At 41.9% G+C, this 12,234-nt stretch overlaps 1 protein-coding gene and 1 non-coding gene across 2 annotated transcripts in view; one reads left to right on the top strand and one right to left on the bottom strand.

The window, feature by feature from the left end:
- Window positions 1-7,148: 7,148 nt before the first annotated feature.
- On the bottom strand, window positions 7,149-7,282 carry LOC119866285. Its single transcript, XR_005379605.1, has one exon. It is a non-coding gene; the product is annotated as a small nucleolar RNA SNORA70 (small nucleolar RNA).
- Window positions 7,283-9,039: 1,757 nt separating this feature from the next.
- PISD (phosphatidylserine decarboxylase) overlaps window positions 9,040-12,234 on the top strand; it is a 43,564-nt gene continuing 40,369 nt past the window's right edge. The window contains exon 1 of the mRNA XM_038575721.1: window positions 9,040-9,176. Within this exon, the coding sequence (XP_038431649.1) occupies window positions 9,112-9,176 (65 nt within the window). The 5' untranslated portion in view covers window positions 9,040-9,111. The remainder of the gene's footprint in view (window positions 9,177-12,234) is intronic.

Here is a 12,234-nt window from a genome sequence, read left to right as displayed (position 1 = left end):
ATGAAGGTAGCCCGACACGGGACTCGATCCTGGGTCTCCAGGATCACGACCTGGGCCAAAGGCAGACGCCAAACTGCCGAGCCACCCAGGCTGCCCTAAACAAGATTTTTTTTTTAAACTTTTAAGCTTTTTTATTTTTTTACTTTTATTATTATTTTTAAAGATTAATTATTTATTTATTTATTTATTCACGAGACACAGAGAGAGAGGCAGAAACACAGGCAGAGGGAGAAGCAGGCTCCCTGAGGGACTCAATCCCTTGACCCCAGGATCATGACCTGAGCCAAATGCAAACACTCAACTGCTGAGGCACCCAGGCGCCGAAAAATTTTTAAATTTTTGAAAATAATCTCTATCACAACATGGGCTTGAATTCACTACCTGAAGATCAAAAGTCATATGCTCTACTGACTGAGCCAGCCAGGCACCCCAGAATGATTCCATTTTTTGTGAATCCAAGAACAGGCTGCAGTAACATAGTGCTAAAAGTCAGAACAGTGATTGCTGATGGATAGCAGAGATAGTGTGAAAGAGATTGAAGGAACATTCTGGGATAATGGTAAGGTTCTATATCTTGCCTGGGTTTAGCGGTTGTATGGCTTGAATTATACTTAAGATTTGTGGGGCAGCCCAGGTGGCTCAGCGATATAGCGCCGTCTTCAGCCCAGGGCCTGATCCTGGAGACCCGGGATCGAGTCCCATGTTGGGCTCTCTCTGCCTCTCTCTCTGTGTCATAAATAAATAAATAAATAAAATCTTAAAAAAAAAAAAAGACTTGTGTATTTCTGTATGTGTGAATTTTATCTAAACAAAAAAGGACAAACATATATGTTTTAATTCCTAGGGTAACCACTGAAAGACTAGTACAGAAATGGTACTATCAGTTAACAAAAGGGAAAGAGTAGAGTAATTATTAAAGAAACTTGATGCATCCACAAGTAGGTGAGCAAAAAGAGAATATAGAACATTTGGCCAAATAGAAAATACATGTAAGAAAGTCTATTTAAATCCAATTTTTTGATAATTTAATTGATGGCCTAAAAATCCAATTGAAAGATAAATATTGTCAGGCTAAGTTAAAAAACAAGACCCAATAATATGCTGCTTATAAGAGACACACTATAGGGGCGCCCGGGTGGCTCAGTGGTTGAGCCTCTGCCTTTGGCTCAGGCCATGATCCTGGAATCCGGGATCGAGTCCCACATCGGGCTCCCTGCATGGAGCCTGCTTCTCCCTCTGCCTGTGTCTCTGCCTTTCTCTCTGTGTGTCTCCATGAATAAATAAATAAAATCTTAAAAAAAAAAAAAAGAGACACACTATAAATGCAAGGGCACACAGAGTCTGAAGACCTAATGATGAAAAAGTTGTACTATGCAAACAACAAACAAAAAGCAAAAAGCATAGCTGTATTAATAACAGATGTGGTTAGGGATCCCTGGGTGGTGCAGCGGTTTGGCGCCTGCCTTTGGCCCAAGGCGCGATCCTGGAGACCCGGTATCGAATCCCACGTCGGGCTCCCGGTGCATGGAGCCTGTTTCTCCCTCTGCCTGTGTCTCTGCCTCTCTCTCTCTGTATGACTATCATAAATAAACAAAAAATTAAAAAAAAAACAGATGTGGTTAGACTTCAAGGCAATAGCATTACTAGAGACAAATAGGAACATTCATAATGGTAAAAAAAAAAGGGGGGGGCCCAACCCAGCAGGAAAATATAACAATCTAGAATTTGTATAAATATTGAAATAACGTTAAATAAAAATAGATGGAACTAAAAAGAAAAATAGACAAATCTATATTATAGTTGGAGATATGAACATCTCTCAACTGATAGGACAGGTAAACAAAAATTAGTAGATTATAGAAAATCTGAAAACCTGTATTAATCAATTTAACCTAATTGATATATATTTTAGGGCAGCCCCAGTGGCACAGTGGTTTAGCGCTGCCTGCAGCCCGGGTTGTGATCCTGGAGAACTGGGATCAAGTCCCAAGTCGGGCTCCCTGCATGGAGCCTGCTTCTCCCTCTGCCTGTGTCTCTGCCTCTCTCTCTCTGAATAAATAAATAAATCTTTAAAAAAAAAGAGAGAGAGAGAGATTTTAAAAATTAACCAGGCCACCTGGGTGGCTTAGTTGGTTGAGTGGCCAACTCTTGGTTTCGGCTCCAGGCATGGTCTTGGGGTCGTGGGATCAAGCTCCACATCGAGTTATGCTTTCAGTGAAGGGTCTGCTTTCTCCTTCCATCTGCTCCTCCCCCTGCTCATGTGCTCTCTCTCTCTCTCTCTCTCTCTCTAAAATAAATAAATAGGGGATCCCTCGGTGGCTCAGCAGTTTAGTGACTGCCTTTGGCCCAGGGAGTGATCCTGGAGTCCTGGTATCCAGTCCCACATCAGGCTCCTGCATGGAGCCTGCTTCTCCCTTTGCCTGTGTCTCTGCCTCTCTCTCTCTCTCTCTCTCTCTCTGTCTCATGAATAAATAAATAAAATCATAAAAATAAATAAATAAATAAATAAATAAAATCTTAAAAAAACGTTAACCATATTTGAGCCACAAAGCAGATGTCAACAAATACAAAGGATTGAAATTCCAAGTAAATTCTCTGAACACAGTGGAGTTGTGTTAAATATCAGTTACAAATAAAAATAAAACTAGATAAACCCAAAGTCTTTTTTATTTTTTTTTATTTTTTTAAATTTTTTTATTTATGATAGTCACAGAGAGAGAGAGAGAGAGAGGCAGAGACACAGGCAGAGGGAGAAGCAGGCTCCATGCACCGGGAGCCCGATGTGGGATTCGATCCCAGGTCTCCAGGATCACACCCTGGGCCAAAGGCAGGTGCCAAACCGCTGTGCCACCCAGGGATCCCCCCAAAGTCTTTTTTAAATTAAGCAATACATGGTTATCTTCAGGGTCAAAGAATAAATCATAATTTACTTTATGAATTCTTTTTTTTAAAGATTGTATTTATTTATTCATAGACACACAGAGAGAGGCAGAGGGAGAGGGAGAAGCAGGCTCCATGCAGGGAGCCCGATGTGGGACTCGATCCCAGGTCTCCAGGATCACACCCCAGGCTGCAGGCGGCACCAAACCGCTGTGCCACCGGGGCTGCCCCTACTTTATGAGTTCTTATAAGATTTTAAGTAATCCCTATACCTAACATGGGGCTCAAACTTATAACCCTGATATGGAGTCACATGCTTCACCAATTGAGCCAGCCAGGTGCCCCCACAATGTACTTTAATACATTGAGATTAATACATATAGAATTATCAAATCATTGTGTTGTACTCCTGAAACTAATGTAATGTGTGAATCATTCTTCAATTTAAAAAAGTAACGATTTTTTAAAAAGTCTTTTAGGGGCACCCGACTGGCTCAGTGGATGGGGCATGTGATTCTTGATATCGGGATTGTGAGTTCAAGCCTCACGTTGGGTATAGAGATTACTTAAAAATAAAATCTTTAAAGAAAAGTATTTTGAACAGAATAATATTGAAAACATGGTAGCTCAAAATAGAAGGTATAGCTAAGCCTGTACTTAGAAATAAGTAATAGCCTAAAATGCATATATTAGGGACGCCTGGGTGGCTCAGCAATTAAGTGTCTGCCTTTAACTCAGGGCATGATCCCGGGGTCTGGGATCGAGTCCTGCATCAGGCTGCTGCGGAGAGCCTACTTCTGCCTCTGCCCATGTCTCTGCCTCTCATGAATAAACAAATAAAATCTTTTAAAAACATAAAATGCATATATTAGAAAAGAATACTGAAAAACAAATGCTCTAAGTATTCTCAAAAATTTAGAAAAGAACAGTACATTAAACCCAAAGAAAGTAGAAAGAAATAATACAGCTCAGTAGATAATAATAAAATAAGAAAAATGAATGTATAATAGAGTAAATAATCAAAATTAAAATGTGTCCTTTGAAAAATTAATAACATTTTAAGCCTCTAGCGAGAATGACCAAGAAGAGAAAAAAAGAGAGAATTCATAAATTCACCAGTGTCAGGAAAGAACATGAGTACATCACTAAAAATCCTATAGACATGAAAAAGAATACAAAAGAATGTTAGGAATAAATTTGTGTCAATTAATTGAAATTTTAGGTTAAATGAATTAATTCCTAGAAGAAAAGACAATTTACCAGACCGACACAAGAATAGAAAACCTGAGCAAATATTACATCTATTAAATTTTTTTTAAGATTTTATTTTTAAGTAATCTCTACACCCAACGTGGTGCTCAAACACAACCCCTTGATTAAGAGTAGCATGCAGGGATCCCTGGGTGGCTCAGCGTTTTAGTGCTTGCCTTTGGCCAGGGGCGTGATCCTGGAGTCCCGGGATCGAGTTCCACATCGGGCTTCCTGCATGGAGCCTGCTTCTCCCCCCCTGCCTGTGTCTCTGCCTCTCTCTCTCTCTGTGTCTCTCATTGATGATTAAATAAAAATCTTAAAAAAAAAAAAAAGAGTAGCATGCTCCACTGACTGAGCCAGCCAGGTGCCCCACATCTATTAAACTTATTCAATCCATAATTGAATCTCCCTCCATACACATATAGCTTTGCTGATGAATTTTTCCAAATTTTAAGAAAGAGGTAGTACCAATCTTACACTTTCCAGATAATTGAAAAAGAGAAGTGCACATTAATTTATGATAACAAAAACCAGAGAAAGGCGCAAGAAAGAAAGAGAGAAAGAATAATAGTTTACTCTCTCTCAATGTAGATGCAAAAAATCTAAATAAAATATTAGCAAATTAAATCTAGCAATATATTAAAAAGGATAATACACTATGACCAGCAATGCAAGGTTGATTTAACTATGAATATCAGGTGCCTGGGTGGCTAAGTAGGTCAGGTGTCTGCCTTCAGCTCTGGTCATGATCCCAGGGGTCCTGGGATAAAGCCCAGCATTGGGCTCCCTGTTCAGTGGGGAGTCTGCTTATCCCTCTGCCTCTCCCCTGGCTTGTGCTCTCTCTCTCTCTCATTCAAATAAATGGATAAAATCTCAAAAAAAAAAAAAAAAAAAAAAAGCTAAGGAAGTCAGTCAATGGACAAATGAACAGCCACAGGCAAAAGAATGAAGTTGGATCCTTACCTCACACCTTGTATAAAACTTAACTCAAAATGAATCGGTCTTAAACTATAAAACTCCTAGAAGAAGATATAGATATAAATTTTCACGACCTTGGTTTTGATGAATCATCCTTAGGTATGACATCAAAAACATAAGCAACAAAAGAAAAAGTAGATAAATTGAACTTTATCAAAATGAAAAACTTCATATTTCAAAGACACCATCAAGAAATGAAAAGACAATTCACAGAATAGAAGAAAATATCTGCAAATCATGTATCTGATAAAGGAGTTATACCTAGAAAAAACTCTTTTTAAATTTATTTTTAAATATTTTATTTATTTATTCATGAGAGACACACACACACAGAGGCAGAGACACAGATAGAGGAGAAGCAAGCTCCATGCAGGAAGCCTGATGTGGGACTCTATCCCAGGACTCTGAGGTCATGACCCCAGCTGCAGGCAGAGCCCAACCAATTGAGCCACCCAGGCACCCCTCAACTGACTTTTAAAAAATTGCTACAGTATACATAACATTTTTAAGTGTAAAATTCAGTGACATTGAGTATGTTCACAATGTTAGACAACAATTGCCACTATTCTAGAACTTTTTTTTATCATCCAAAACAGAAACTCTGTACCCATTAACTCCCCAATCTCTTCTCTTCCTAGCCTCTGGTAATTTCTATTCTACTTTCCGTTTATAAATTTTCCTATTCTAGGTACTTCATATGGCATCATACAATATTTGTCTTTTTGTGGGGGGCTAATTTTACTTACCATAATGTTTTTAAAGTTTATAGATGTTGTAGCATGTATTGACACTTGACCCCTTTTTATAGCTGAATAAAATTCCATTATATGGATATATCATATTTTGTTTATTCATTCATCTATAAATCCACTTTCTGGCTATTGTGAATAATGCTGCTATGAACATTGGTGTACAAATTATCTGAGTCCCTGCTTTCAGTTCTTTTGGGTATATACCTAGGAGTGAAATTCCTGGATCATATGATAATTCTATATTTAATTTTTTGAGGAACCACCAAATCATTTTCCATAGGAACTGTACTATTTTACCTTACCATTAGCAATACACAATGATTCTAGGTTTTCCACATCCCTACACACACTTGTTATTTAACATTTTTTTAAAAATTGGGGGTACCTGGGTGGCTCAGTTGGTTAAGCATCTGCCTTTGGCTCAGGTCATGATCCCAGGGTCCTGGGATCGAGATCTGCATTGGGCTCCTTGCTCACTGGGCAGTCAGCTTCTCCCTGTCTCTTTGCCTGCTGCTCCCCCTGCTTGCTCTCTCTCTTTCTGTCAAATAAATGAATCAAATCTTTTAAAAAATTTATAATCATTCTAATGTATGTGAAGTTGGTATCTCATTGTGGTTTGATGTGCATTTCCCTAATCACTAGTGAGGTTGAGCATCTTATATTCATTTGTATGACTTCCTTGGAGAAATGTCTGCTCATTATTTTGTCCTTTTTTATTAAGTTTTAGGAGTTCTTTTTATATTCTGGATACTAGATGCTTATCAGATTTAGGATTTACAAATATTTTCTTGCTTTTTGTGGGTTGTCTTTGAATTCTCTTGATAGTGTCCTTCGGTGCACAAAAGTTTAATTTTTTTTTTTTTTTTTTGACAGGAAGCAGGATTTATTGGTGGGCATGAGTAAGGTTCGGGTGGTGCAAGGTTCTCATGAGTGGAGAGCCCTCCATTTGTCCAAGGGGCCACGATTAGGGATGTATTTGACCCCACAGCCATCTGGGATGAGCCGCTTTTCGGCCACCATATCTTCAAATTCGTCCGCATTAAACTTAGTAAAGCCCCACTTCTTGGAGATGTGGATCTTCTGGCGGCCAGGGAACTTGAACTTGGCCCTGCATAGGGCCTCAATCACATGCTCCTTGTTCTGTAGCTTGGTACGGATGGACATGATGACTTGGCCAATGTGGACCCTGGCTACTGTGCCCTGGGGCTTCCCAAAGGCACCTCGCATACCTGTCTGCAGCCTAGATTGGAGATAGCCTTATGTCAGACCTCAAAGTCGACCACAAAGGGCTGTCTCCAAGGTCCCTTAGGGCAACCCATACAATCAACAGGCTGCATACACTACCAAGGAGGCTACTGTTTGCAGCCATGGCACACTGGGCCCCCATGGAGAAAGAGCACAGTCGGCTTAATTGGCCGCAGACAAAAGTTTAATTTTGATGAAGTTCAATTGATATTATTTTGTTCTTGTTGCCTGTGTTTTGATGTTACACTCAAAAAATCGTTGCCGAGTCCAAAGTCATGAAGGTTTCCCTTATATTTTTTTTGAGTTTTATAGTTTGGGGTGCCTGAGTGGCTTAGTCAATTAAAGGGTTATCTTGGGTTCAGATCTTGATCCCAGGGGCCTGGGATGAGCCCAGAGTGGAACCCCTTGTGGGGGGTTCCCTGCTCAGCAGGGAGTCGGCTTCTCCCTTTCCCTCTGCCCCCTCCCCCCGCCTTCCGTGGTCTCTTTTTATTTATTTATTTTTTTTTTAAGATTTTATTTATTTACTCGTGAGAGACAGAGAGAGAGAGAGAGAGAGAGAGAGAGAGAGAGGCAGAGACACAGGCAGAGGGAGAAGCAGGTATCATACAGAGAGCCTTACGTGGGACTCCATCCAGGGTCTCCAGGATCACGCCCTGGGCTGCAGGCGGCGCTAAACCAGGGCTGCAGTCTGCGCCACCAGGGCTGCCCCGTGGTCTCTTTTTTTTTTAAAAAAGATTTTATTCATTTATTTGAGAGAGAGAGAGGAGAGGGAGCATGAGAAAGGGGGGAGGTGCAGAGAAAAGCAGCCGCACTTCTGATGGGAGTGGGGAGCAGAGGGAGGGAGGGCTGATTCCAGGACCCCAGGATTACCACCTGAGTAGAAGGCAGATGCTTACTTAACCTACTGAGCCACCCCAGGTGCCCCTCTCTTGCTCTCTCAAACAAACAAACAAACAAATAAATAAATAAATAAAATCTTTAAAAAAAGAGTTTTATAGTTTTAATTCTTAAGTTTAGGTCTTTAATTCATTTTAGTTACTTTTTATACATGGTATAAGGTTAGCGTCCACCGTATTCTTTTGCATGAGGATATTTCAGTTTTCCCGAATGCATTTATTTATTTATTTATCTATCTATCTATCTATCTATCTATCTATCTATCTATCTATCTATCTATCTATCTATCTATCTATCCCGGGTCTCCAGGATCGCGCCCTGGGCCAAAGGCAGGCGCTAAACCGCTGCGCCACCCAGGGATCCCCCGAATGCACTTTATTTTTAAATAACCCCACCCACTCCTTTTGAGTTATTAGTCTTAGTTGAACAGTAAAACCAATTCTATACTCTCCCCCTCCCCATACTTTAAAGGCCCATTGAAGGAGGTGCCTCCCCTCCAACAGGAAACCTTAGGTTTCTTGGAGGGGCTGGTTGTACACTAGTTGAGCTTAAATAACCACACAGAAATAACTGCAGGCACCAGGCAATATATCCCTCTTGTATCAAATATCTGGTGAAGACAACTATGATTAGCAGACTGGGGTTGGAAAAAGTGGAGCTGTATTTCCCCAGTTTGGGAAAATAAGAACGACACACCATACAGGCAAAGAGCTCAGAATGGAGCCTGGCGCTTAGAAAGCCCAGAATAAATGGTATCCCAGTCGTGGCTGGCCTTAGCTTCTCCATCCAAGCTGATATATTCTTGGATCCTGGGTGACTCATTTTTCAGGCGCACGAGGAAACGCACGCCACAGGGAAGAAGGAAGAGTGGCTACGCTCCACCCAGGCCCTGACTTCGCACGAGGCAGACCTACCTCACCTGGCCCTGGAGGCTCCCAGACGGCCGGGCTGATGGGGCGGGGAGCATCGATGGGGCGGGGCTTAGCCGTCTCCGCCCACAGCCCACCGCGTTCCTCATTGGTCCCGTGAGCTCGATGCTCGTCAACGTCACACGCATGCGCCACGAGTGTGAGAAGGGGGCGTGGTCCGCCAAGAAGGAGGAGACAAGATGGCGGCGTCCGTGGGGTGGCGGTGTCTGAGGTTGCTACGCGGGGTCACGCCGTGGCGGAGCAGGTATAGCTACCTGGGGAGGCTGTCTAAAGGTGGGAGGCGGCCTGGGCCGCCGGGAGGAAGAAATCGTTTGTTTTTTTGCGGGCTCGACCTGAGGAGGGGGCGAGTGAAGGCAGAGCCATCCACCTTCACCTAGAGCTCAGGAGCTGGTGTGCCTGCCGGCGCGTAGGGAGGTCTGGGTTTATTTAGGATCTGGCTTAAGCGCTCTCGCGTTGCCCTTTCCATGTAGGTGGAAGTGCAGAGGGGACAAGCAGCAACAACAAAAAACCCCAACAACCCAAACGAACAAAGCAGATAGAATCAGCTGCTTGTCCCCCGGTAGAGTCGAGGTTGGACTGCACGCCTCTTTCGGGGGTGGTGTTCCTGGAAGGGCGGTGAGATGTGGGAAGAGCTTGGAACTGGGAGTCAGGGGCTTTCCTTTCGGATTCTTGATCTTTGAAGCGAAGAGGTTGGATTCGGTAATCGCAAATAGTCCATAAGGAATTAGAGTTTGGTTATTTTGGGGACTGGCTCCCAACTCTTGTTGGAAGAGACATGAGGGGTCATCTAAATCCAGCTGTTTTTGGAATTGGCGAAATTGAGGCCTTGAGAGTGTGAGGGACTTGCTTAGGGTTACCCAGCCCGTTAGTAGAGCCAGGACCTCGAGTAGGCTACCTCTGTCACGCAAGGACCTTCCCCCCAGGCTGCCCACCATGAGGGCATTTAATTCGGAAATACCTTGGGAGCATCTAGACTCTCAGAAAATGGATTAAAATGTTGGTAGATATGACTCAGAGTCTGCTGCTTGGTGTCATTTCAAAGGGCGAGGGTTTGAGAAATGCGTGGTGATCTTTGTTTTTCTGGCAGGGTTAATTTTGTCAGCGTTAACCAAAACTTGCTCTGTGGTCAGAGGTGGTGACCTGTCATTGTAATTTTGGGAAGTCAAAGGGCACTGGATTTGGGCTGAGAGGGAACAGAAACTGATTGGCCTTACCATGAAAGCTTTTCTCCCTTATCATGGACTCTTCAGAAATGGTGTAGTTCTCTCAGAAGAGGGCTCATCAGTGTGGGGTAACGGTTAGGATTTGGACTGAGGGGTCTCTGGTTCTCTGATGTTAATACCAGCTGTGCTGTGTATGAGTCAGCTGTGAATTTACTTAAACTGTGTCAGTTAGAAAGACTAAAAAATGACACTCTTTTTAAAAAATTTTTTTTTGTTGGAGTTCAATTTGCCAGCATACAGCATAACACCCAGTGCTCATCCCGCCAAGTGCCCCCCTCAGTGCCCGTCACCCAGTCATCCCAACCCCCCGCCCATCTCCCCTTCCACCACCCCTTGTTCATTTCCCAGAGTTAGGAGTCTCTCATGTTTTGTCATCCTCTCTGATATTTTCACAAAAATGACACTCTTCAGATATTTTTTTTTAATGATGATGTAGAGGATGTACTCACTCACTTGTCATTAAAAAGGGGGCTGGAAACAGGGACTCCTACTTTAGTATCAATGGAGATAAATGAGGCTGGATTTAGGTGTAGTGGTTGGAAGGAATGAGGATTTGGGCACAATAAGAACCCCTAATTTCAAAGGTATCATATATTGATACACACAAAAAACAGACAACATTTTCTTAAGTTTTAAGTAAAGCATGTCTGTGAAACATATAAATGAAAGCCTCATATTGGAGGGGAGTTTTCAGTAACTGGGTGATGTGTGGCAGGTGACAGAACAAAGAGAAAGCAATATTTTGGGTGATAATTAATGACCATGTTTTCCAAACTTGATAAAATAATAGGGTGGATGTTTATTAGAAATTGAGATTCCCAGGTATATCCCCACCTTGCTGCCAAATTCAGATTTAGTTGGTGTAGTAGGTTGGGACGGAAAGTGCCCCAGATGATTCTTAGGTTCATGTAAGTGTAGACTTAGTACCTAGGGAGAAGTTGCTTATGCAAGACTTTCAGAAGTATTTATGACATTCATTCCAACTGCAAACCACAGTGCCAGGGACCATGGAGGAAGGGAGGGAGGAGAGGAGTTAAAGGATACAGCATTTGGAATCAGCTTTGTGTTTAAAGAACTTTGTGGTTTAGTAGAAGAAAGAGAAAACACTCCACACTTATGCAAGATAGAATGTGGAATAAGGCCTTCTTCAGATCTGCCAGTTGCTTTTCAGGAGAGCTTTTCATAGCTTCAGAAAGCAGGGGAGATAGAAAGACCACAGTTAAAGCATTCACCACCAGAGATAATGTTATTTTATATAATGATGGGCATAGACCAATCAGCATGGACATTGGTTATAGACAACTTTTTTTTTAAGTAATCTATAAATAAATAAATACATATATATATATATATATATATATATATATATATATATATATAAATAAATAATCTATACCCCCATCTTAGGGTACAAACTCACGACTCTGAGACCACAAGTCACATGCTCCACTGACTGAGCCAGCCAAGTGCCCCTAGTCATAGATAATTGATACAGGCGTTCCAGCCTGTGCCAGCTGAATATAAACTCTGTTACTTTAAATAATAGTAATATGTAACTAGGTACCAGTTTTTCATGATTGTCTCACATAATCTTAATGAGGTAGATCCTGTTTTTACAGGTGGAGAAATTGAGGCTGAGAATTAATTACGTTTCTAAAGTCATACTGCTAGTGAGTGGCAATGAGCCATACTGTCAGACTTGTGTGCTCACTAATAGGCTTTAATCACCTGCTTACAGGATGCCCACATGAGTCACCACCTAGAATAGACATCTGGTTGAATTTATCCGTTCATCTCTCTGGGGCTTAATCTCACCATTGAGATTGGAGTTCAGTGAGAAGGCATACAAACCCCTATGTTCATCAAGGAATATGGACAGTAAACAAGTGGATACACAAATATACATGTATATATATGCATATATGTACACATACATATGTAATCTGTTCATTCCAGGTAGCGAGAAGTGGTATGAAAAAAAATAAGGTGGGGATCGCTGGGTGGCTCAGCAGTTTAGCCCCTGTCTTCAGCCTAGGGCCTGATCCTGGAGTCCCGGGATCGAGTCCCACGTTGGGTTCC

Source organism: Canis lupus, chromosome 26, assembly GCF_011100685.1.
Source record: "Canis lupus familiaris isolate Mischka breed German Shepherd chromosome 26, alternate assembly UU_Cfam_GSD_1.0, whole genome shotgun sequence".
In the NCBI taxonomy this organism is placed as follows: domain Eukaryota; kingdom Metazoa; phylum Chordata; class Mammalia; order Carnivora; family Canidae; genus Canis; species Canis lupus.
This window is presented reverse-complemented; position numbering and strand designations above follow the sequence as displayed.